The sequence below is a fragment of the Hypanus sabinus genome, chromosome 2, assembly GCF_030144855.1.
Source record: "Hypanus sabinus isolate sHypSab1 chromosome 2, sHypSab1.hap1, whole genome shotgun sequence".
In the NCBI taxonomy this organism is placed as follows: domain Eukaryota; kingdom Metazoa; phylum Chordata; class Chondrichthyes; order Myliobatiformes; family Dasyatidae; genus Hypanus; species Hypanus sabinus.
Genome location: NC_082707.1, coordinates 195,155,257 through 195,182,688, shown reverse-complemented (window position 1 = coordinate 195,182,688; position 27,432 = coordinate 195,155,257). Strand labels below are relative to the sequence as shown.

General features: G+C 40.0%; 2 protein-coding genes across 8 annotated transcripts in view; one reads left to right on the top strand and one right to left on the bottom strand.

Moving 5' to 3' along the window:
- Positions 1-1,385: 1,385 nt before the first annotated feature.
- On the bottom strand, positions 1,386-24,493 carry fcf1 (FCF1 rRNA-processing protein). The gene is made up of 8 exons (XM_059962165.1): positions 24,440-24,493; positions 19,876-19,943; positions 16,487-16,558; positions 14,269-14,417; positions 8,906-8,978; positions 4,957-5,044; positions 3,500-3,594; positions 1,386-2,672 (listed from the first exon to the last, which is right to left on the bottom strand). Exons 1-8 carry the CDS (start codon positions 24,440-24,442, stop codon positions 2,624-2,626), a joined length of 597 nt encoding a protein of 198 aa, XP_059818148.1. The 5' UTR covers positions 24,443-24,493; the 3' UTR covers positions 1,386-2,623.
- Positions 24,494-26,359: 1,866 nt separating this feature from the next.
- arel1 (apoptosis resistant E3 ubiquitin protein ligase 1) overlaps positions 26,360-27,432 on the top strand; it is a 91,823-nt gene continuing 90,750 nt past the window's right edge. For 6 of the 7 annotated variants that reach the window (XM_059962153.1, XM_059962129.1, XM_059962136.1 and 3 more), the window contains exon 1: positions 26,360-26,457. The gene's annotated coding sequence lies outside the window, so the exon portion shown is untranslated. The remainder of the gene's footprint in view (positions 26,458-27,432) is intronic. The other variant, XM_059962145.1, reaches the window with a different exon arrangement.

Below are 27,432 nucleotides of genomic sequence, written 5' to 3'. Positions count from 1 at the left end.
TGCTAACATTGCATTTGCCTTCCTCACCACAGACTCAACCTGCAAATTAACCTTTAGGTATCCAACACAAGGACCCTCAAATCCCTTTGCACCTCAGATTTTCATATTTTCTCTCCATTTAGAAAATAGTCAACTCTTTCATTTCTTCTACCAAAGTGCATGACCATAGAATTCCCGACACTGTATTCTGTCTACCACTTCTTTGACAATTCTCCTAACCTGTCTAGGACTTTCTGTGGTCCCTTCATTTCCTCAAAACTACCTGCCCCTCTAGAGTTGATCAAAAATGGCGATAAAAAACCAAAAAGCATCCAGTGGGTGGCAGCATTATAGGCCTTGTTAATGAGAAAGGTCAGAAAATGGCCAGATTAGTTCAAGCTAACAAGAATGTGACAGTAACTCAAATAACCTGTTACAACAGTGGTGTGCAGAAGAATATCACTGAACACACAATACATTGAACCTTAAAGTTGATAGGCTACAGCTACAGAGGACCATGAACATACACTCAGTGGCCACTTTATTAGGTACAGGATATAGCTTAATGAAGTGGCCACTGCATTGAAAATCTCAAAATTAAACAATGCTGTACACATTAAGCATTCCATAACAATCACTTTAAATGTAAAGCAAAAAAGTGACAGAAAATTATTACATTTAATTTTCCATTTATTAAATACAATTGTGAAAATATATACAGTACATGTACATAGTCTTCAGGGGAGGGATTTACATAAAACATTCTTTATCATTAATAATATGCAAAATATTTTTGAATTCTTTTTCTGTATTCATAGAAAATGTTTATCAGTATAGAAACTAAGTAACTACACAAAACAATTGCAAACCACATAAAACACTTTTATTTCGCATAGCTAATAGTTAAGTCTGGTTTGTTCAGACCAAATGCTACTTCCTTTACCGGAGTTCTTATGACCAGCTTTGCTGTGGACCTACAACAACTATAAACTGTGCAGCAATGAACTACTCAAACAGCTCAAATTAATGACATAAAGGAGAAAGGTTGACACTGTTAAGGTCATAAATGGGTAGGTAATCCATATCTAAATATGTTCCACAGAAAGGAGAATTCAGTAGTTTGCATGATGGACAATTACTTACAGGTTCCATAGATTAAATAAGAGATTCAAGTAAAAAAAAGCTTTTTCCAAATGTGTCCCTTCTGTTTAAGTAATTAGCCCCCAGGGCAGGGATTCCCAACCTTTTTCATGCCAAGGGCTCCGACCACTAACCCAAGAGTTTGTGGCCCTCAGGTTGAGAACCCCTGCTCAATGAACCTCAAAGGAGAAAAGGGGCTGGAGGAAAAGTTACATGATCTTATTCAAAATAAAACAGGTGTTTATTTTAACATTGTATTGTCAAAGTAAATCAACAGTAAGCTTTAATATAGATGAAGCATATAATTATCTCAAAAATATTATTACATTCCACGTATAACATTAATTAGCTTGTCAACTTATTCCATTTCACAATTACCTTCTTGAAGCACTGCATGAAAACAAATCAAAACATCTCTATTGCAAGGCCTCAACCCCCAATAATTCATTACCCATTGGCAAACCCACTTACAAGTCTTCTTAGCTTGAATAAGCTTTGCTGTTACAGATGGCAAAACTACCAAGTATTAAGGAAGAACATAGCAGTGTCTTCCTCCTTCCTTCTCAGTCATGAAGGGCTCAGCCTGAAACATCAACTGTTTATTCACTTACATAGGTGCTGACTAACCTGCTGAGTTGCTCCACAATTTTGTGTGTGTTGGTTTGGATTTCCAGCATTTGCAGTTTCTCATGTTTATGAAATAGTGGTGGTAATTTTATCATGCATCAAACACAATATACCCAAGTTAGTACAAAGTCTAACATTTGATAAAGTCACCAATTTGTAAGGGTCAGAATGAAAACTTCTTACCTGCTGGTCAAAGCTATTGTCTATTTATTATCAATTCTATACTACATGCCTAAAAGTAGATTTTTAGATAATTAGAGTCTAAGGATATGGGACTGATGGAGGAAAGCAGCAATGGAGGTGAAAGATCTTCTTAGATGGCAAAGCAGGCACAAGAAGGAAAATGGCCCATCCCTACTTTTTTAATGTTTATGCATACATGGATTATTAACAAAATTATTTTGGATTGGATAAGAGGACCAAAGAGTCCACTCCTGTTCTTTGGTGGATCTTGAATTTGTCTGCTTAAGTGTGTATGTCATGGGCTTAAAGTTTTATGTTGGCACTGGTTGCTTAATAACCAGTTTTACTTTTCAATACTGCAAAACTGAAAAGACTTACTTACTGTATTTTTCACACCTACATTATCAACACAATTTTAGTTTAACTCTTCCACTGCTTATTTTAATATTGTGTTACTCACTGTTACGACTCCTTGAAATTTAAGAAAATGCAATGTTACTGAAAGAATCATTCGTAAATATTCAAGAGGGAAGGGTGGACACTGGAAGGGCAGATGAAGAAATGCATTAACTAGCCCTATCATAGATTACAAGCAGCTGTTTTAAACTAGCAATTTGGTTTAACGTAAAACAAACATTTCATGAAAAATGTAAAACAAATAGTTTTTTGGTGCAACCAGAATATCATTGCCTTTTCAAAATCTTGGAGCGCCATAGTCATCTGGCATTCGTTCAATGTTATACCTGAAAGAAAAATAATCAAGTTGTACAGCAGTTGTTCTTAAACTATTTATTAATATAATCCACCCAGCATACAGGCAAATGAAAAATAATTCTCTTTATTACAGTATTTCACAATTTCAGAAATTTCATTATTGCCTTTGTTGAATTATTGCCCTGAGGCTGGGAAACATGAAAGCCAATTTCTGGGCCCAACTGGGCCCCACAAATGATGTGAAATTAAAGGGCAAGTCTTAAATAATGATGTGGTGGGATCATGTTTATTCTGAGTAGACAGACAAGACCTACCATCACACAATTCATCAAACGTTTTCTACTGTGGTGATACAGTAACCTCAGAACAAAGCTATCAACGAACAAGAGATGTATTAGCAAAGGTGCTATACTGAGCTGCAGACTGTATTGTGGTACAAGTTGATTAAGCAATGTTTGAACCAATTCCCTCCTAACTAAAAGGTGAGAGTATCACCAGTGAGCCAAACCTTGCAAGAGGAAAAGTTAGAACTCCTTTCTTTCAAGGACAGCTGAATATTGGCTAAACTCAAGCTGTGAATGAATATTAAACAAAGAAATGGAGCAGCAGAGGTTGGAAGAACAGGAACCAAAAATTGTTATGACATTCAACAAGTCAAATAGGATTACAATAAATTCTTGGTCAATAGCCCAATGGCCACCATCAATACAATACTCCAATTCTATAATTCAGGCTTATGAGTTTGATATCCAATTTCATGTTCTTTCAACAAACTGTTCTCCATCCACCTATTTCCTACACAGGTGAGCTGAAATCTAATTTCACATGATTGTTTTCCATCTAGCCACGTTCTTACCTATGATTAGAGATGTACATAATAGGAACACCTGGAATTTTCCGTATTCTCCTCTTAAGATCTCTGTCCACAGTTGCTACAATGTAACATTTATGCTGCAAATGAAAAGTAGGTTGCCATTTAAAATAAAAATCATGTGAAACTGATATCCAACAGCTTAGAATACTGACTTGGCACACAAACTGAAATTGCACAATGGCTCACGAGGCATTTAAATCCAAGAAACTAGATTAATCCGTGACTGCATTAAAAAGTGCTTATATCGGTTAGTCAGGTGACAGGGTGGAGATACGTCTGTACCAAATGAGCAGTAAGGTGCTCCTTCCCTCCGCTAGCCTGCAAGTCACACTTGGGCAAGGTGTAGCACCTGCTTAGACCCTCAATCAGGGTAACATGAAGCTATGGAGCAGGCGGTGGATGGTCGTGTGAGCAAATGGTGCATATCCCAAATTCTGGTTATGCCACCGCTGACGCCAGGCAGTCTCCGAAGAGTATTGATAATATCTAGGGTTACCTGTCATGTAAAGACACTGCCCAGAAGAAGGCAATGGCAAACCACTTATGTAGAAAAAATTGCCAAGAACAATCATGGTCATGAAACCACAATTTCCTGTGTCATATGACATGGCACATAATGATGATGACATTGGTTATAGTAACCATTAAACAGTGGCTTAGCTAGTGAGGCTGTTGCCTCAATCCAGGTTCAATCCTGACCTCTGTTGCTGTCTGTGTGGTGAGTTTGCAAATTCTTTATGTGATGGTATGGGTTTCCTCTCACATCCCAAAGTCATAGAGCTTTGACAGGTTCACTGACTACTTTAAGTCACCCTTTGTGAATGTTGGTGAGTGGTAGGATCTGGCAGAGGTGAAGGGAATCAGGGATGAGTAAAATGGGATTGATATAGCTTTAGTGTAAATGGGTTGGCACAGACCATGCATACCTCACTTTTTCTCAGATAAACATGAAACTCTGGAAATACTACAAAGAAGATCTACTATTGTATCATGGAAGACAAATCATAATTACATGGAGAGACAGGACAAGCTAGGAGCTGGCCTTCTTAGAGTAGAAAAGGTCAAAAGGAAATTTGAGAGCAACATTCAGAAAACATTAATTGGATAAGAGTAACAGAAAATGTTTCTAAAAGTAGAAAGATCAGTACCCAGGAGACACAGATTTAAGGTCACAGCAAAGAATCAGAGGAATGGCATTTTTATTCTATGAGTGGAATACATTGTCAGCGAGAGCAATAGTAATTAGCTTTCAGAAATGAATTACATACTGTACGTGAAGAGGTGAAAACTTCAGTGACTGGAGAAAGGATGGGGTGAAAGGAGAGTTTTGACCACTCTTCTAAAGAGCTGTTCTACAATTTTACTGATTATTGAACTTAGTTTCAACAAAAGAAAACTGTTCAAAATAAAATATTCACTGTAGTATGTTTACTTCATACCTGTGTGACTCTTTGCACAAGACAATCATCAGCATACGTTCCTTTGTGTGTGCAGGGTAACCGTTCAAATCGTGGATCCTTTGCTATTCTAGGAATGTAGACAGAGCAGAGTGTAATAATGTTATGACTATACTACTAACATGTTTATTCAACAATTTATTTTTTTGCTTTTTGCTTCAGATCACTCCTTTTGGAAACCTGAGATTCCTATCTTCCCAAAAAGCTGCTTTTACTTGTTTAAATAACAGCATATATTTGTAGAATGACTAAAAATGAACTATTGGTATTCAGTCCTTTAGATGCCTTTGAATTTTTGCATACATTTAAAACTCAGACATAACAGCAAAGCATTGGGTGATCTAGCAGTGATGGAAATTAAGGAACTTGTGGAATAAGGAATGATACCAAGGTAAACACGAGGAAATCTGCAGATGCTGGAAATTCAAGCAACACACACAAAATGCTGGTGCAACACAGCAGGCCCGGCAGCATCTATAGGAAGAAGCACTGTCGACATTTCAGTCAGTCCTGACAAAGGGTCTCGGCCCGAAACACCGACAGTGCTTCTTCCTATAGATGCTGCCTGGCATGATACCAAGGTAGTTGCTCTTCCTAGGTTTAGTTTCCTGGTTCGTGAATTAATAGTTTCAATTCAAGCAAACGAGGAAGCATGAAGACCCTCAGAGCTTATAGGTAGATAGAACCCAACTACATACTTCGGAAATGAGACAAAGCATCTGATATGTAGTAAATTTAAATTAGATTACATTAGATTCAACTTTATTGTCATTGTGCTGTGTACAGATAAAAGCCAATGAATGCAATTAGCATCTAACCAGAAGTGCAGAAGAATAGTGTTATTTACAAAATAACTGTGAATAAAAAGTAAGTGGTACAGCACACAAATATAAAAGTACTGAGACAGTACAATATGGGTGTAATACTGCTTAGCGCCGTGATGCGAGGTTCAGCAGGGTCACAGCCTCAGGGAAGAAGCTCTTCCTGTGCCTGCTGATGCAAGAGTTTAGGCTCCTGTAGCGCCTATCAGATTGGAGGAGAAGAAAAAGTCCATGGTTAGGGTGAGATGCATCCTTGATAATGCTTTTCACCCTGCCCAGGCCGCGTTTATGGTAGATGTTCTCAATGGTGGGCAATGGGTGCCGATAATCCGCTGGGCTGTTTTCACCACACGCTAGAGTGCTTGTGGTCCGACATGGGACAATTGCCATACGACACTGAGAGTATGCTCTCAATGCAGTTGGTGAGTATGCCCTCAATGGTACAGCGGTAAAAGTCCATCAGTATCCTGGGACAGAGGTGAGCTTTCTTGATGCTCCGCAGGAAATAAAGGTGCTGTTGCACCTTTTTGATCAGGATGGAGGAGTTCAGGGACCAGGTGAGATCATCGGAAATGTGAACACCAAGGAATTTCAAACTTGATACATGCTCCACTACAACACCGTTAATGTAGATGGGGACATGAGTGTGGCTCCTAGCATGCCTGAAGTCCACAATGAGCTCCTTGGTCTTCTGGGTGTTAAGGGCCAGGTTGTTGTCGGCACACCACGTGGCCAGGTGCTGGACCTCGTCCCTGTAGGCTGTCTTGTCATCCCCTCTGATCAGGCCAATCACCGTGGTGCCGTCTGTGAACTTGATTATGGAGTAGAACCATGTACAGGAATGCAGTCATAGGTGAAAAGGGAGTACAGAAGAGGGCTCAGCACACAGCCTTGTGGCACGCTGGTATTCAGGGTGAGAATGGAGGAGGAGAGGTTGTCTAACTTAACAGATTGGGGTGCTTTAGTCAGAAAGTCCAAGGCCCAATTACAGAGGGATGAGCTGATACCAAGCTGGCAAAGTTTGGCTATCAGCTTGGAGTAGATCACAATATTGAATTGCCACTACTTTTGTATGGGAGTATATAGAGGCTATTTTGCAGACTGGTATGGTACCCAGAATGAATGCAAACCTAATCTATTGTCATTCGGGATAGTTGTAGAAAGAGTATTGCCCAAGTTACTGGGTGAATTACTCTTTTTCCAGAAGCATTATGGATCATACAACTTTCACCTGATTGATAATACAGGGATGGCACAATAGTATAGCAGTTAGCGTAATGTTATTACAGTGACAGCTGTAAGATAGGGATTCAATTCTTGCTGCTGTTTGTAAGGAGTTTGGACATTCCCCCCCATGACCTCATGCATTTCTCCCAGGTGCTCTGCTTTCCTCTCACTTCCAAAGATGTTTGCTTAGCATTGGTGTGTTATGGGTATACTATTTATGTAAATTTAATTTAGTGTGGAACAGGTCGTTCTAGCCCATTTAATACTAACCTTGTCACCGGACGATTTACAATGACTAATTAACCTACTAAACGGTACATCTTTAGAATGTGAGAGGATACCGACGTATTCACAGAGAGGAATGTAGAATCTCCTTACAGAGGACATGGGAATTGAACTCAGAACTCCAATCCCCAGCTGTCACAGCGTCCCACTAACTGCTACGCTGCCAAGGCTTGTTAGTGCCACAAGCATGGCAACACTTGTGGGCTGCCCAGCGCTGACCTGATTTGATGCAAATGTTGCATTTCATTGTCTGTTTCGAAGTACATGTAACTAATCTATATCTAGTTTATAATTTATCTGTAACTTACATTTACAAAGTAATTTTAATTAATAACAATATGCCAATATGTTACAAAGGAAGTTCTTGTTCAAAATAACAGATTTAGCAGGGAATTATCAGGAAACCAAGAGCAACATTGGGATTTCAATACGAACACAGTGGTTCCCAAAGTCGTAGTCAGTGGTTTGCTATTGTTTTGAGTGTATGCTGTTGAAGAACTCCTGTCAGATCATAACACTGAGGCAGTTCCCTTTTATTTGTACTGGGAAAACCACAGAGCATTTCACATTGGACCTGTTACAAGGATTGCTTCACCACTAATTTCAATGGAAGGGATAGAATGTGAGGAACTAAGCTAAGATAAAGGGTAATATTGGATTGGAGTGTAGAATTGTTCTTTTTCTTGTAGTTTAAATTTCTTATGCTTGTTTATGTTTTTATATAATCACCCATATACATGTATAGTACTGTGCAAAAGTCATAGGCACATATATATAGCTAGGGTGCCTAAGAATTTTGCACTGTACTTTATCTGGATTATTTTATTGGTTAACTATTATCAATGGAATTTTCTGTTATCAGTCGTTCTGGTATGAGCAGACCTCACTACTTTCTAGTCTCTCTTCTTTTCCTTTGTTCTCTCTTGTCATGCTTCTTCTCCTTTCTTCTTCACTGCATTTATAACATTTAATAAAACAACTGTAAGCAACAAGTTTTATGTCTCATTCTTTGACTTCCGAAGACCCTTTGGGTCGCAAAAACATCAGGATCCAACAGATTTTTAAAAGAAAATAGTGGTCTATTAGTGTTTAAAATTAAGGTTCTTGAGCTTTTTTAAATGGCCAGCAGTTATCCTGTTTCTCTGCCACCTGATCCCGTTATATCAAATGGTACCATTGCTCTGGTGGGCTGTAACAAGGGGATTAAGCCAGCTCTACACTTCAAGTTCCAACTGGAAAAAGTTGCTCAACACAGATCTGAGCTGTTCAGAAGCACCACTGGAATAACTAGTTTGAACCTGCACAAGCTTGGCAGGTTACAAGGATATTTGCCCACTGTAACAGACATGGTCCCTGATTTGAATTTCAAACAACAAAGGCATGCTGTTAGTTCTTTATACGCAAGCTTATAGCAAGAACATCCTTGAACTGTGAGATATTTTTCATTTGCTTGGAATCATTCACTAATGCAGTTTGACAAGTCAGAAGTTGGTGGTAGCAGGGTGGAGAAGAGAAGCAGGGAAAAGCATGTCGTTGAGACAGGAGAACTGAACTGATAGCCGCCTAGCCGGATAAACCTGCTTCAGAAGTTGTTTTACCTGAGTGCAACTCTGTATTTCTGCCCCAGTTTCTCAATTTCTGCCATCACACAGTCAGTAATACAGGGAGTACCTGGAAAAAAAATTCCGAGATTTTTAACATATATTCTTCAATTTATTCTCATTCATCTGAAGAGCTTTCCCCACGATATGCATCATAAAATAAGTAATATTCTAATTTTGTGCAAATGCTTCACATCCAACTCAGATATGAAACAATTTTGTTCACAGTAAACAATTACATCTCCTCTCCACCCTTGCATGCTGATCCTTGTGTCTCCATTGTTTTGTATTTATGTTTGTGGCATCCAAATATGTAAGTTTCTTAGCCTTTGGATTTGGATTCTTACAGTAGATGCCATCCTTTTTCAGTACAATTTTGATTTTCTGCTTTCCCTTTATCCAACTGATCTTTGCCCACTGTATGCCAATGAATTTCTTTCAGCACTTTTTAAGTATGCTGGTCATCACGTTAGCTCTCATAATGTTGTAATGCAAGTGTCAAAAGTCATTACTGTACTGGAACAATTTGACCAGAGACATAACTAATTCTAGAGGTCAGGCCTTTAGTATTAGCTGGATATAATAGCTTCTACTGTATCTAGTGCTCTCAGTCATTTATGGAGTAAGTGGATTGAATTACTGACGAGCAGCTTCCATGACCACAGGAATCTCAAAGAAACTGAAACCCTCACCCACCCGGCACCTGCGGCTTGAAGTAACAGTGAATGCTTTGGTCCTTTCATTTATATTCATCTACTATCCCTCACTATCCATGCAGATATGCATGTTCTTGAAAATTCCTCATTTGTTAAATGTTTAATTATCTACCACAACTCACAACTAGATGCAGCAGGCTTGCAGAGCTTTAATGCAGTGAAATATGATGGACACAAACCATGAAATATAGATAAAAACACAGTGAGAGGGCAAGAAACAAAGCATGGCAAAAATATTGAGAGAATGAAGGGATAAAGTCTTGAGTTAAATATAAAAATTGCCTGTAATTTCCACCACATCAATGGGAATGGTGGCAGGGTGGCTATGTTGCTGAAATATTATCCAGACACCTGAATTATGAAACAAATATGCAAACTTGATAATGTTGATAATAACTGATCTTTTAAATTTCTGCTAATAGTGATGAATAGGTTATTGCTGAGAGTCTCAATGATAACAATGCCTTAAAAGAGAGATGATCAGACACTTAGTAGGAGGAGGTTCACTTCCACCTTCTAAAGGGCAATGAAGAGCAGGTAACAAATCTCCACGTGCCATGTATAATTTAGGAAAAGCTCAGGCGATGCAAATGTCATTTGGCAATTAATCATCCCACATGTTGATATTGCCTATGCTGCATTTTATGCACCTGGAGATAACAACGTCTTGTGGTATTGCATTACAAATGGAAATTAACACTAACCTTTTAATCAATGTCAGCAAGACTAAGGAATTGATAACTGACTTCAGGAAGAGGAGACTGGAGGTCCATGAACTACTCCTCATCGGAGATCAGAGGGGGAGAGGGTCAGCATCTTTAAATTCCTCTGTGTTATCATTTTGGAGGACCTGTCTTGGCCCCAGCACCTGAGTGCAATTGTGAAGAAAGCACAGCAGTGCCTCTACATCCTTAGGAGTTTGCAAAGATTTGGCATGGCATCCAAAACTTTGACAAACTTCTATACATGTGTGGTGCAGAATATACTGACAGGTTGCACCACAGCATGGTATGGGAACACTAATGCCCTTGAACGAAAAATCCTACAAGAAGTAGTGGACAGTCATTGCTGCCATCAGGAAGAAGGGACAAGAGCTTCAGGACTCTCACCACTAGGTTCAGAAACAGTTATTATTCCTCAACTATCAGGCACTTGAACCAGAGGGGATAACTGCATAACTTCACTTGCCCCATCACTGAACTGTTCCCACAACCTATCAACTCACTTTCAAGGACTCTTCATCTCATGTTCTTGATATTGATTGCTTATTTATTTATTCATTCATTCATTCATGCATCCATTTATTTATTTATTTATTTATATTTATTATTTCTTTTTTTCTACTGTGCATTTGCAGTTTGTTGTCTTTTGCACATTGGTTGATGTCCATTCTGTTAAATCCAAATGCTATCAAGTTGCACTCTTTCTTATGCACAAGTTTAGATGACAAAAACAAAGATGAATTACTTGACATAGTTGTTTACAGGAACTGAAGTTTCTATATTTGGCAATGGGAGTGCACACGACAGTGTTAAGTTTTGAAAAATTAAGGCTATTAGAACAAGTGATTCCAGAAGTAAACTGTACTCATAACAGTACCTTAAATAAAGTGCTACAGCACTATATCTCAACTTTGTTACCAAAGAGAATGAACAGACTGGGAAAAAGGGAAGGAAGGAAATAGCAAAAATAAAAGAATTAAGTAACTTGATCTTGTTTGTGTGTTCTTGTAATTTCCTTGTCTTGCAATCAGAAATTCAAATAGCAATTCAAAGTACATCCCAAGTGCCACCTCTCCCCCTGCTGCCAGGTTTCAATCTCATACTGTCAGGGAAGGATGATCTAAAAAAGCCTATGTTAAAATGTAAAAGACTCCAGGAAAACACAGTTAGGACAATGAGATCATCTCTGATGAATTGAGGCCAGAATTTTCAATTGGCGAATGACAGTGCACAAGGGACAGCATGATTAGACATGCACAAAGGAACGTTAAAACTGTGAAATTAAGGTAGTTAAACAAAGGAAAACAAAAGCTGTGAAATAGAGATCTCAAATACAGAACAGCAATGGCGAAAGAAGCTTTCCAGAAAATGAAGACCATATTAACAGACAGAAAGATGAGCATGTACACTAAAAACAGAATACTGCAGTGCTACGTTTATTCTACCCTGACTTATGGAAGTGAACGCTGGACCATCTCCCCAGCAATGGAAAAGAGACTAGAAACAGCTGAGTTATGGTTCTACAGGAGAATGTTAAAAATATCATGGACCACACACATCAAATGAAGAAGTTCTCAGAAGAGCCCAGGCAGTTAGATCACTCCTACTAACAACAAGAGAAAGACAACTCAGATTCCTAGGACACATCATGCAGAAAGATGAAGTAGAAACACTCATACTCTCTGGAAAGATCGAGGGGAACAAACCTGGAGGAGGACCTCGGCTTATGTACATCAAAAGCCTAGCCAGGTAGCTACACATCAAGCAAATGGAAGTCATCCAAAGAATAAGGGGTAGGTCTGTATGGAAAATCATGGTCATCAATGTCCGCATCGGATATGGTATCTAGACAGATGACAGAAATATGGAGCTGTAGGAAATATCCAGCAGGTCAAGCCATATTAATGCAGAGAGGACAACTGAACCAATAGAACAGTCCTCCTGGCCAGGTATAGGTGTTGGGTAAGATGAACTAGGAGGTACATCATCTGCAGAAGGCTAAACATGTGGTGTTCTAAGCTGGCGACCCAGGTCTGTACCAGAAAACCAGGTATGATTTGCAGAGGGCCATTTCAAGGGCAAGGAGACAATTACGAATGATGTCCGAGGCGACATCAGATGTACGACAGCTCTGGCAGGATTTGCAAGACGTTACTTCCTACAAAGCGGAACCCAATAGCATGATGGCAGCGATGTGTCACTACCAGATGAACTCAACGCCTTCTATGCCCACTTTGAAAGGGAGAAAATAACTACAGTTGTGAAGATCCCTGCTGCACCTGATGACTGTGTGATCTGTCTCAGAGGCCGATGTTAGGCTGTCTTTAAAGAAGATGAACCCTCGCAAGACACAAGGTTCTGATGGAGTACCCAGTAAGGCTTTGAATACCTGTGCCAACCAACAGGCGGGAGTATTCAAGGACATTTTCAACCGCTCACTGCTACTGGCAGAAGTTCCCACTTACTTCGAAAAGGCAACAATTATACCAGTGCCTAAGAAGAATAATGTGAGCTGCCTTAATGACTATTGCCCAGTAGCACTCATATGTACAGCAATGAAATGCTTTGAAAGGTTGGTTATGAACTAGACTGAACTCCTGCCTCAGCAAGGACCTGGACCCATTGCAATTTGCCTATCGCCACATTAGGTCAATGGCAGATGCAATCTCAATGGCTCTTCACAAGGCCTTAGACCACCTGGACAACACAAACACCTATGTCAGGATGCTGTTCATTGACTATCGCTCAGCATTTAATACCATCATTCCCACAATCCTGATTGAGTAATTGCAGAATCTGAGCCTCTGTACCTCCCTCTGCAATTGGATTCTTCACTTCCTAACCAGAAGACCACAATCCGTGCAGATTGGTGATAATATCTCCTCCTCACTGATGATCAACACTGGTGTGTGCTTAGCCCACTGCTCTACTCTCTCTCTATACCCATAATGGTGTGGTAGGCATAGCTCAAATACCATCTATAAATTTCCTGATGATACAACCATTGTTGGTAGAATCTCAGGTGGTGACAAGAGGCCAGACAGGAGTGAGATATGCCAACTAGAGAAGTGGTGTCACAGCAACTCAATGTCAGTAAGACGAAAGAATTGATTGTGGATTTCAGGAAGGGTAAGATGAAAGAACACATATCAATCCTCATAGAGGGATCAGAAGTGGAGAGAGTGAGCAATTTCAAGTTCCTCAGTGTCAAGATCTCGGAGGACCTAACCTGGTCCCAACATATCGATGCAGTTATAACGAAGGCAAGACAGCGACTATACCTAATTAGGTGTTTGAAGAAATCTGGTATGTCAACAAATACACTCAAAAACTTCAATAGATAATAGATGTACAGTGGAGAGCATTCTGACAGGCCGCATCACTGTCTGGTATGGGTGGGGGGGGCTACAGCACAGGTCCAAAAGAAGCTGCAAAGGGTTGTAAATTTAGTCAGATCCATCTTGGGTACTAGCCTACAAAGTACCTAGGACATCTTTAAGGAGCAGTGTCAGAAAGGCAGCGTTCATTATTAAGGACCTCCAGCACCCAGGGCATGCCCTTTTCTCACTGTTACCATCAGGTAGGAGGTACAGAAGCCTGAAGGCACACACTCAGTGGTTCAGGAACAGCTTCTTCCCCACGGCCACCCGATTCCTAAATGGACATTGAACCCCTGAACACTACCTCACTTTTTAAATATATATTATTTGTTTTTTGCACAAATTTTAATCTATTCAGTATACATATACTGTAATTTATTATTTTCTTCTTCTATATTATGTATTGCATTGAACTGCTGCTGCTAAATTAACAAAGTTCATGGCACATGCCAGTGATAATAAACTTGATTCTGAAGAACTGATTATTTCTAGAATAACTGCATTCACAGACATTAGTAACTGGATAATTGTCAGGAACTTACACTTTGCATATAAACAATCCATCATAGACTGCACAATGTCCAGCTTGGCTTTGATAGAGAAATTGATGAAATTGGTATCAACCAAGATGTAATAGGGAGGACCCAGCTGTGTGTTATATTGGAAGAACAGACAAGAAGGATACTTCACCCTGGAGAAAATACAAGATAAGTTATTTAATTTTTATATCTAAATTTTACATTAGGCATAATTTCATTAGACACTAGTATTATATCTTTCAAAGATGTTTTAAAATATGTTTGGAAACTAAGTATGAGTTTTCAGCTTTTCAGCATAAATATTCCCACCAAATGGGTGCCATGATACTCAGCACAGTTTTTAATCAGATACGGCTCATATACATTGCCACCCTGGTCAAATTTCACCGCACATATATATGTGTACAGATATTGGCAAGTGTGCAGAAATGACCATCTTTTGTTTTCTGCATTTCACTTGTCAATAAAAGGTCAACATGGTAGTGATCAGGGTTTGAATCCCCCTGCAGTCTGTAAAAAGCTTCTCCGTGACCACATGCGTTTCCGCTGGGAACTCCAGTTTCCGAAGACATACAGTTGGGTTTGTGAGAGTTGTAATGCTATGTAGGCACCAGGAAGCATGCGACAATTGTGGGCTCCCCCGAGTGCAATCGACACTGATTTGATTTGATACAAATGATGCATTTCACTTCATGTTTCAATGTACATGTGACAAATAAAGCTCATCTTAATCTTAAATGGGAAACTGATTCCAGGATGCAACACTGATTAGTAGCCAAAAACTACTTCTGATGCCTATGCAGAAGGCAATCTGGTTGACATAATTCTTACAATTCTAATGGAAGTTCCTAGAGCAGAGGGAACATGATCTTTTTGTAAGTCATAAAAGTGCACAACTTGGAAGTGAACACACAGATGGTTGCGTTCACCTGTGCCTAGTTATCTCATAGATTACGTAGCAGTGAGGTTCAATTTGTGTAACTCTGCTCATTCCCTGCTCCCAACCAAGCAATATTATCCCTCTTCCCCACTATTTTTCCCTCTCACGTGCTCATCAACTTCTTTTGGTTCTCTTATCACTTGCCCAGAAGGTAATCAATTAAGCTACCTGGTGATCTTTGGGACACAATAGGAAATCTGAACACGAAATTGAACTCTGCTGTGTTACAGGGAAAACTTGCAAACTCTACACAAACAGCACCCAAAGTCAGGATCAAACTCCAGTCCCTGGAGATGTGAGATAACAGCATCTGCACAAAATGCCACTGGGCAGATTGACGTCATTCAGGGCAACTACTGGAGTACTGCTGGAGCTGCACTTATAAATACATTCAAGTGTATTCCATTATAGTATTGATTTGACCATGTAGATGGTTGAAAGGCTTTGGAGTTGGTGATCCATTTTCTGGCCAATGGGACCCCAACACTCCCCCACCCCCACAAATGGTAAAATGTCAGACATAAAAGATTCTGCCCCACGCTAATTAAGAGTTATACAGAACTGGACAGGCCCAACTAGCCCACCTTGACAAAAATGCCAAACTATGCGGGTCCCATATCGCCATGAACCTTTCCTATTCATGTACCTGTCCAATTACCTTTCAAACATTGATAGTGTAAGTAGCTCAACCACTTCCTCTGGCAGCCAATTCCATGTACTGACCAATCTTTACATGGAAAAAAAAAGCTGCCCCTTGAATTCCTATTAAATTTCTCCCCCCCTCACCTTAAACCTACACTTTCTTGTTCCCAACTCTGCGGGAAAAATAAAAGACTGCACATTTAAAAATTGGACAAAGGTTCTTTCGCCCGTAACGCTGACTCTATTTCCCTTTCCACAGATGCTGTCTGACCCGGTGAGTACTCCTAGAATTTTCTATTTTTGTTTGGTTTGCTAATGGAAATGACATTGTCTGCCACCATTTTAAATGATGACGCATGAATGCTATATGCTGCTTTGTAGTGTGCACTATATCACTTGCCACGGAGTTTCCAATGGAGGTGTAGATGTACAGAATTTTCTGGCGTAGAGCCCTGATGATCCAAGTGCAGATGAAGGGATAAGCCAATACTTGACCATCCAGATCTGCTGCATCACTGCATGCTCTCAGTACTATCACAGCTTTTAGACAGCAGAAAAATATTTCACAAGCACCCCTCTAATATTAATCAAGATATTACTTTAAAATTTATAATCTTGAAATTCCAATGTGAAACGTACACTTCTTTTACTTTCAAGGCACTGGGATCCTCTTTCTTCATCTTCTTAGGTTTTGCTCTCTCACTTTCTTTTCTGAAATAAAACAAATTTATTGTGAAAAACAGCAGCAACCATCTCCTGAAGGGTTTTGTGATTTGTGGGAATTTATTAATGTTTTTTTGAGAATAAAACAGTAACTTACAAATCAATGCCTTAACACATTTATGTCAGGTTAAGCTGCTGTGTCTAGAAAGCTAACACAGATCAATAATTCCTTTAAAGGGGAGACACAGGTAGATTGGGTCGTAAAGAGAGCTTCTGGCACAGTGGCCTACATAAATCAAGGTATAGCAGATTCTGGTTAATGGGAACACATTGGGATAAGTAGATTTTGGCCCAATTAAGCAGCTGTAACAGTTAGCCGAAGTTTCATGGAAATAGCTTTAAAAGTTATGAAAAAAGACAACCACCATTTAACTGAGTAACGAACTCTAGAATCAACACCTGCCTAACCAAGGACGCGGACCTGCTGCAATCTGCCCATCACCACAATAGGTCTACAATCTTACTCTCCACTCGGCATTGGATCACCTGGATGATAGTAATACTTATGTAAGGCTGTTGCTTATTGATTACAGCTCAACATTCACATAATTAACAAGTTCTAATCAACAAGCTCCAAAACATGGGCATTTATACCTCCCTCTGCAAATGGATCCTTGGTTTCCTCACCGGGAGACCACAGATTGGAAATAACATCTCCTAATCGTTGACATTCAACACTGAAGCCCCTCAAGGATGCATACTTAGCCCTTGCCTCTACTCTGTCTACACCCACTTTACAACTGGCTAGGCAGTTCAAGTGGCATCTAATGATTTGCCGATGACAACTGTTGGCAGTATTTCAGATGGTGAGGAGACATACTGGGGCAATCAGCTGGTTGAGTAACATCACAGCAGCAACTTTGCACTCAACTTCAGAAGACCAAGGAATAGATTGTGGTCTTCAGGAAGGGGAAATCAAGGCAACACACAGCAGTCCTCGATGAGGGATCAGAAAGGGGGATCAGTTTCAACACACAGCAGTCCTCGATGAGGGATCAGAAAGGGGGATCAGTTTCAACACACAGCAGTCCTCGACGAGGGGTCAGAAAGGGGGATCAGTTTCAACACACAGTCCTCGATGAGAGATCAGAAAGGGGGACCAGTTTCAACACACAGTCCTCAATGAGGGATCAGAAAGGGGGATCAGTTTCAACACACAGCAGTCCTCGATGAGGGATCAGTTTCAAGTTCCTGGGCCAAGTTCATCTCTGAGGATTTGTCCTGGGCCCAACATATCGAAGCAATTACAAAGGCACGACCGTAGTTATATTTCATTAGGAGTTTGAGGAGATTTGCTATGTCACTAAAGACATTCGCAAATTTTACCGTGGAGAGCATTCTAATGGGTTGCATCAACATCATGTACAAGATTAGAAAAAGCTGCAGAAATTATTAAACTTGGCCAGCTCCATCATGACACTTGCCTGCCCTGTATCTATGACACCTTTAAAAGGCCATGCTTCAAAAAGATGGCATCCATCAATAAGGCATCCATCACCCAGGACATGCCCTCTCCTCACTGCTACCGGCAAGGGGATGGTACAGGAGTCTGAAGGCACATATTCAACGTTTCAGAAACAGCTTCTTTCCTTCCTCGTCAGATTTCTGAACGAACATTGAACCTGTGAACACTACCTCAATTGTTCCCCTCTCTTTTTGCTTTACTTATAAAATATAATTCTTTCTTATACTTATTGTAATGTATTGTTTATTATTACATACTTAAACGTATTGCTGCCACAAAACAAATTTCACAACACATGACAGTAATATTAAACCTGATTATGAAGTTATGTATTTAAATGAAATACAGAATAAATTAGAATGCTACCAATACTACATTGTTATAAAACTGTGCATTGGTCCCATTCATTATCGATACAGGAATTCATCCATTATATGCTGCCATGTTCTTTTGATTGACTGTCAATGCACAAAATCAGTGAAGACACCTAGTGTAGATAATGGACTGCATACAATGATTGAGTCCTCCAAATCTTCATTTTCATTACAACATTCAGGATGATTACCAATTCCTTCAAATTCATCATAGCTCTTAACTTGTTGAAGTAGAGAAACAATTTTATTTTCATTCCTGGCCGTCTCTTTTAGCTCAAAACCTGAATGCTTGAAACTGCAGTGATTAAAACATTTCTGAATTGTCTTACTGTTGGTTTCTCACCAAATATCAATGACAAAAAGAACTACTCTTTGAACACAAACACATGCAACTGATTCCATTTAAAAACCTTTCACTCTACGAGCAGCATAGTGTGTAATGGTCACACAAGTGCATGTGACTGAAGCTAGGTGGACACTGGCAACTGTCTCCTGTCTAAAATAAGTGGCATAGTGTCCCAAATAAACTAAGGGAATCCTGGCTATTTTTTTTTGATTATTTTTTGTTCTTTAAGAGTTGTCCCAAATATGAAGCTCCCCCAGTTAACTGATGGCCCCATTAACAGGAATCCACTGTACTGAGATCAGGATTTGGGATATTATGTTGAAGCTGAGACCAAATTTGGAGTAATGTGTGCAGTTCTGGTCACCTCTGAATGGGAAAGAGATCAATAAGATTAAAAGAGTACAGAGAATATTTACAAAAACCTGAATTATGGACTAGACTGAATAGGTTAGGACATTATTCCCTTGGATGCAGTAGAAAAAGGAGAGGTCTTATAGAGGTATACAAAATTAAGAGGGGTAGAGATTGGGTTAATGTAAGCAGGCTTTTTTCTACTGAAGATGGGAGAAACTGGAACCAGAGGTCATAGGTTAAGAGTGAAAGGTGACAAATATAAGGGGGAGCCTAAGGGGGAACTTCTTCACTCAGAGGGTGGAGATGAGTGTGGAAATGAGCTGCCAGTGAAAGTGGTGGATGCGGGTTCAATTTCAACACGAGAGAAGTTTGGATAAGTACATGGACAGGAGAGGGCAATGTTCAAGGTGCAGGTCAATGGGACAAGGCAAAATAACAGTTTGGCTCATATTAGATGGGGTCTACAGTCTATGACACTTTACCAAGAACATTAACTTGCTAGGTTTCAGAACATATTGAAGTGTATCAAGAAATAAAGATCACTCCTTGCGTGCAAATAACAACAAACGTTAATAGTATGATAAGCCACTGATCAGCTACATACAAGATCAATAAGATTTTAAAAAAAGTACAGAAAATCTGTGAAGGATATCACTTCCCAAACAGAAAGTCCTCAAAGAGTAATGCAGCACAATAACATTGAAATGGGGTCCATTTACTCCGTCTAATCTTTTAGTTTCATCCCAAGCTTAATTTAAAAACTTACATTCTTGAATCACGCAGACTGATCATTCGCTTCATAGTTGCATATTTTCTTGTTTTCTTTGCTTTTCCCTGGGAAAAAAAGAATCAAACAAGTGGGAGAGGCGAGAATAAGTTGAATACTAGAAAAGTGAGAATAACCAGTCCCAAAATAAAGTAGAATTCTACCAAACTATAGTATTGAAATAAGTTAGCAGACTTAAACATTACCTCAGTCTCTCTCTCCCCCTCGGTGCCAAATGACCCATACCTGGAAGAAACCCATCCACTTGGGAGAAGGTCAGATAAACTTCCTACAGAGGACGCTGGATTGAACTCCAAACTCCAGAGTTGTAATAGCATTATGCTATTACAAGATAGTATTTTCCATAATTTCAGACTTCCAGCATCTACAGTGTTTTGGCTTCAGAAATCATGGTAATTAGAGACCAGTCTCTCCACTCACTCATCTTCAAATCCATCACCATTCTCTTTTCTATATGCATACACCAGCTAACAATGATACCAGATCCATCTCCTTTTCTGCAGTTACCAAAATACTTAGCAACTTATTTCTAGCTTTTAGTTTTGAAGAAAGACAGGACAGGGTGCAACTAACTGGTACAGCCACAGAGCCAGAGACCCCGGTTCAGTGCTCACCTTGGGTGCTGTTCTCCCGGAATTTGCACAACTTCCCCAGTAGCAGTGTGGATTGGTAGGTTAATTAGCAAGTGTAAATTGCTTTTAGCATGGGACCCAGTGATTAAACTGCACAGTGAGCCATGGGAATAGGGTGAAAAGGGTGTGGAAATAATTAAAAGGGATTAAAGATGAATATAAATAGCTGGTCAATATTTAGTGTACATTCTATGGGCTGAAGGGCCTATTTCTGTGCTGTATCTCTTAAAATAAATCACTGACCTGAAGACCTTTGAGATAGATAACAAAGCAATATCTGATAAATATAAAAGATCCTGTGATATTCTCCTAGAGTAAAGACAGGACAGCTGGTAAAGTCAATGGTGCCAGAAACCCAGGTTTGATTTGAAGGCTTAATCTTTTCATCAGCAAAGCCCTCAAATCAACTCAACTGAAATAGATCACACAGTACTCACCAGTGGCACTTTGTGAGAGATTTCTGAGCATCAAGAAGCATGATGGCACAAACATCTAATTTCTCTGATTTCCAGTAATGTCTCCCTCCCATCTTTCTTTTTTTTCATTCCCTATTATGGGTTTCTTCCTCACCCCCTTTCTTCTCCTTATTTGCCCATCACCGCCCTCTGCTCTCCCCCTCCTCTTTTTTCCATGGTCCACTGTCCTCCCCATTAGGATCCTTCTTCAGTCCTTTACCTCTTCCACCTATCACCTGCCACCTTCTTACATCATTCCCCCTTCTCCTGGTCTCACTAGCTTGTATTCCCAGCCCCTCACCCCACCCCCACCACCACTTTATTCTGGCTTCTGCCCCCTTCTTTTCCAGTCCTGATTAAGGGCCTTGGCTCAAAATGTTCACTGTTAAGCCCCTTCTACAGATCCTGCTTGACCTGGTGAGTTCCCCCAACATTTTGTTTGTTGCTCAAAATTTCCAGCATGTGCAGAATCTCTTGTAGTTACAAAAGGCATCATGAATCTTCTCCAATTCACCGCAGGCACAAACACGGACGGGTCTTCCATGAAAAATCTACACAGCCCAAGCTCCACATTTGATTTTAAAATTGGAGGCAGCAGATGAGAAGGCAACATGCACTCTGAAAAGGGTCCAAACATTATTTAGGAAAGTGGAACGGGGAAAGATAAAAAGAGGGGGTTTGGAATCCAGTACATCCAGTCTTAGGCAGTGTAGCAGCAAAACTAATTCAAAATCAAAACAATTGCCGCTAGCCTGAGACCACCATGGGGTTGTTATAGTTGCATGACACATCTCCATCTAAAATATCATTGTTCCAAAGACTCAAATTCCTTTTTTCAATCCTTCATTAGCAATTAGCAAACATACAATCTTGAAGTGATATTAAGTGATCAGCAAAGATATGAACTCTGCCTGTCCCAAGCTATAAACTGCAACAAAATAAGCAAGAATATGTAACTTATTCTCTTCACTTTTACCACACCCCAAGTAATGTGACTAGTTACAATAAACACGCAAAACAGAATACAAAACAGAGAACAGATACATGGCTCCTACAGGCACATATGGGTGCTGAAGAACTTTTGCACAGTACTGTAGTAATTTTATGAATTGCATCGTACTGCCGCCACAAAAAAAAAATCAAATTTCATGACGTGAGTGATGATAAATCTGATTCTGATATGAGTCTCTATTGTGGACTGAGAGTGGGAAGGGGGCAGGGAGGGGGGTGAATCATGGTTTGGAAAAGGGGAAGGAGTGGGAAGCACAAGAGGCATTCTATAATGATCAATAAATCAATTGTTTGGAATCAAATGGCCTTGTCTGGTGTCTCAGGGCTGGGTGTGTCTACAGCTGCGCCATGCCCCCACACCTGATACCTAACACACACCCTTTGTACAGAGCTCCACCCTGACCATTCCCAACAGCCGTTGGTCCTGCCAGATTTATAAATTCACACTCCACTCTATGTTGACAAATACAGTACTGTGCAGAAGTCTTAGGCACCCTTGTTATATATTTCTGCCCAAGTCTTCTGCACAGTACTGTAGCTCACAGAAAGTAGCCATACAAGCAGGTAGGGTGGTAAAGGCATGCTTGCCTTCACTGTTGGGAGGACTGAGTATGAGAGTCAGGAAGTAAATTGCAGTTATATGACTACACATGGAATAATGTGCGCATTTCTGGAACACAAAGGACATGGTGGCTTTAGAAAGGGTGCACAACATTTACCAGGATTCTTCCTGCAGGATATGTGCTACGAGAAGTTCTTCCAAGACGACAACCTGATCGTGGTTTGTAGGCTTGTGTGCCTCAATGACCCGAAAAGCTTTGTTGGCTGGAGTCAGAGCTCTGTGCTTTGGCACTTGGTAGGTCAACCCATGCCAACCAGCTTGAAGGGTAGAAGACAGACTAAGAGTGGTCCAGGGCTAACAACCTTGATTGGTAAAACAAAACTAATACAGAAACAGCAATGAAGAATCTTTCTATGTCTGTGTGCAACAGTATTCCCAAGTCTCCACCCAGGACTTTCAAGACTGACAGTAGTGAAAAGTATGTTGCTACTAACAACATCTCTGAGAGATCTAACCTGGTCCCAACATATTGATGTAGTTATAAAGAAGGCAAGACAGCAACTATACTTTATTAGGAATTTGACAAGATTTGGTATATCAACAAATACACTCAAAAACTTCTACAGTTTTACTTTAGAGAGCAATCTGACAGGCTACATCACTGGTATGGAGGGGCTACGGCACAGGACCGAAAGAAGCTGCAGAGGGTTGTAAATTTAGTCAGCTCCATCTTGGGTATTAGCCTACAAAGTACCCAGGGCATGCCCTTTTCTCACTATTACCCTCAGGTAGGAGGTACAGAAGCCTGAAGGCACAGTCTCAATGATTCAGGAACAGCTTCTTCCCCTCTACCACCCAATTCCTAAATGGACATTGAACCCTTGGACATTAGTCTTTTTTTAAAAAATATATAGCATTTCTGTTTTTTGCATGATTTTTTATCTATTCAATATACGTATACTGTATAAAGTATACTGAATAAAGTTTACTTATCGCTATTATTTTTTTCTTCTATATTTTTCATTGCATTGAATTGCTACAACTAAGTTAACAAATTTCACGTCACATGCTGGTGGTAATAAACCTGATTCTGATGAACGAAGCTGTGAAGGCCTCCAGAGATACAGGACCTTTATTGCTGCTCTCAGTGCCAGTGATTGGCCAAATTTGGATTGCTTTTTCTACAGCAGCAGAGGCGGAGGCGAGACCTGACGGAAGTTTACAAGATTATGAAGCATAGATAAGCAAGACAGTCAGAATTTTTTCCCAGGCGTGCGAATATCAAGTTGTGAGGACATGCATTTAAGGTAAGAGAGGCAAAGTTCGAAGGAGCCATACAGTCAAGGTTTTGTACTACGCAGAGTGGTGCGTGCCTGAAACAGACCGCTAAGGGTGGGAAGGTTAGCAGACAGGGCAAGGTAGTTAACGGACAGATAAATATAGAGGGAATGCAGACTTTTCCACGGCGTTGGAGACTCAAGAACTAGAGGTGTTTATTTCTTAAACTCTAAAGTGAGAAGGGAGGGATTTAATAGGAACCTGAGGGACGTTTTCCACGCAGAGAATGGTCAGAGCTGACAGTGTAAATGGTTGAGACAAGTACATCAATACGATTTGGATAACAAAAAAGAAAAGGAAATGGGTGCAGTTCAAGAGAGCATGTTTCAAAGCTGTATGACTGCCGATGGAGGGATATGACTTTATGAAGGGGGAAGAGAGATTTCGTTTTATTTAGCATCGTGCTCGGAGCAAGTATTGCGGGCCGAAAGACCTGCTCGGTCCCAGAGGCCCCTAAGCGCATTTGAGGAAGATTCGCCCCCAAAAAGCACAGAAACAACCCGGAGATGAGCGACCCCAACCAACCGATTCGGCGGCGGCCTTACCATGGTTCCCGGCTCGTGGTTCTGGAACACCGTCGACGTCACTTGTCAGCGCCGAATGTCGACGTCATCCGAGGAGCGACTACCCCTCCCACCCAGCTTCCGGTTGCTATAGGTCCCTAGAAACGCGATGGCAGAGGAAGCGTTGTTGGGAAAGCTGGGAATAGGCAGGTATTTGTCAGCTTTTTAAACATGCAGGGGGAAGAGCCGCTGTCACAAGAAGTAAAATAGCAACTAGATAAAGCTTTGAGATGGAAGGAGGTCTGACGTCTTGCAAGAGTTAAAACCCAGCTCTGGTTATGGTAATGCTTATTTTTTTTACTCTTTTCGACTGAATGTTTAATTTTAATTTAACGTTAAAAGAAGCAGCATTAGGATTGGGGCGAGCTGCTTCAGTAAAGAACCAGCACAGGGACGGTGGGTCAAATGCATGCCCGCCGTCACCATTGACGGACTATGTTATTTGAAAAAAACGTTATGAGCGCAGTAGATCACCGAAGAAGGACGTCGTTGCAAAAAGCAAATACACAAATGTGCCAAATAGGTTTTACTTGCTAGCTTCCATATGTTATGAAATGCAGTGTGTTTAGAACAACAAGCAGGCTTGTCTGATAAGAACAGTTATTGGGTGCAAGAGATAACAAATTATCAGTTTTATAAATTATTAATGATCCCCTTGTTCGGTGCATTGGTAATTCGTTTTATTTTACGATCCTATTTGTTAATTAATTGAAAGAGGAAAGCTGTATAAAGAATCAAGCTAACAGGACATTTGTAACTATGCCCTCTGAATAATGAGTTAACAGACATTAACATTTTTTAAAAAATGTTTTGAGAGCTGTATGTTGGCAAATTTTTATTTCCTATCCTTTGCTTAAAAGTAGAACACCCTTTTGCCAAGTTGCTATTCCCATGACAGACTTCATTTGCAACAAACAAAGAGTAGTTTTGAGCTCTGATCACAGGTACACAATGACCTTGAATAAAAGTGTGAAACAGTGTTAATTTATAAATATTGTATTCTTCAAGACAGGAAAAAAAACTTAACCTATTAGTTGATGCTGAGTTTAGATTCATGATCAAAAGGTAAATTCAACAGGACAAAATAATTCTCCATTCATTCCTCTTTCTACTTTTCGTGCATAGAACAGTGAGTGCTAACATTTATATATTTTTAATCAGAAGCCTGATCTCAATGCTGTAGGATTTTGTGGAGACGTAATCAAGTCAGGGTTTTCTCTGCATCATAAACCAACATGGTAGCTGGAACATGCGAAAATCTACAGCTGCTGGAAATCCAAAGCGACATACATAAAATGCTGGAGGAACTCAGCAAGTCAGGCAGTTTCTGTGGAAATAAATAGTCAATATTTCAGGCCGAGACACTTCATCAGGACCTGAAGAAGAGTCTCGACCCAAAACGTTGACTGTGACTCTTTTCTATAAATGTTCTCTGGCCTCCTAAGTTTCTCCAGCGTTTTGTGTGTGTTGCTTTGGTAGTTGGAAGTTGTTACAAGAATTGGTTCAATCTTTCTTGTGGCCCACTAACTGTGATGTACATCAGATAAACTCAGTCTTGCAAATTCCTTTTGATGATGATACAAATTATTAATTTACATTACTAGCAGAGCAGAAGTATGCCTTTTCATGTTCTCCTTTTCTCAAAGTATGAATTTCCTCCTAGAAATAACAATTCGGACAATGAAATTAATGGATAATTGTATGTAGCTTTGGCAGTGGATTGTTGTTTTCAAATGGAACATGCAAATGTTGATATAAGTTTACTGCAAACACAGCAGAATTGTGATAATCCCAATGCTTTAACTGCATTCTGAAACTCGTGATTCATTATTCATGACATGTTCATTCATGGAGTCAGATGAACAGGTGTATCTTGACTTTCCTGCTCTTTTTGTTTTGGGTGCTGGCCTGGCAACTGAGGTGGAAGAATCTTGGAGAGAAACTGATTAAAAAGTGGCTCAATGCTAACAATCTTCTTAAATGCAAAGTCTTATTTGAAGGTAAGACATAAAGACTGTTCTCAGTTATGCAGCAATAAGGGAGAAAAAACTGCACATGCTAGAAATTGGATGTAAAAATGGAAATTACTGAAAACAATCAGCAAGGTAAAAACTTAGTTAACATTTCTAGTTGATGACCTTCCATCAGTCCTGAGATGTTAACTCTGAGATTTTTTTGACGTTCTGAGAGGACTGAGGTGAGGAGAGATTTCTCGAGATTTATAAGCCATTTTTAAATCAATGTTGATGGTTGGGATTTATAATTTCAGGATTTAAGGCAATATAATAATGGATGAAGCAAAGGATCAATTGTTATTGACTTGCTGAGCGTGCACCTGGTGCCATGTGTCTTGCATCTGCTTTTGTTCTTTGTGAGTTTTTTTCCCAACAGACCCTATCCAATTGTGAGCATAAATTAGACCTTAAGATATGGGAGCAGAATCGGGCCATTCAGCCCACCAAGTCTGCTCATCCCTCTCAACCCCATCAGACAGTCTTCATTTGTTAACCCTTTCATTCCTGTGGTCATTCTTGTGAATATCCTCTGGACTCTCCAATGCCAGCGCATCTTTCCTTGGATAAGGCACCCAAAACAAAACTGCTCACATTACTCCAAGTGCAATCTGACCCGTGCCTTATAAAGCCTCAGCATTATGCCCCCACTTTTCAAAGGCTGAAAGGTTAATTTATTATCAAAGCATGTATCCATATACAGCTCTGTAATTTGTCTTCTCCAGATAGTCATGAAACGAGAAAGAACATGAAAGTCATTCAGAGAGAAACATCAAATCCACCTGCCCCTCCACATGAAAAAGAATGGCACCCCAATCATCAGCCTCTAAAACCCACCTCCCCCACACAAAACAGAACGTGAACATCAGCCCTCCCAATAAACATACTTCTTATTGAGGGGAACAGCCACAGGGGCACTCTGCACTGTCTATTCCCTTTCTTTCTCCTGACAGTCATCTAGAG

Coding starts and splice junctions, on each gene's coding strand:
- fcf1 (XM_059962165.1), bottom strand. Junction 3,595..4,956: donor TTGTGCAAAGAGTCACACAG/GTATGAAGTAAA, acceptor TTTCATTTGCAG/CATAAATGTTACATTGTAGC. Junction 2,673..3,499: donor ATGTACATCTCTAATCATAG/GTAAGAACGTGG, acceptor TTTTTCTTTCAG/GTATAACATTGAACGAATGC.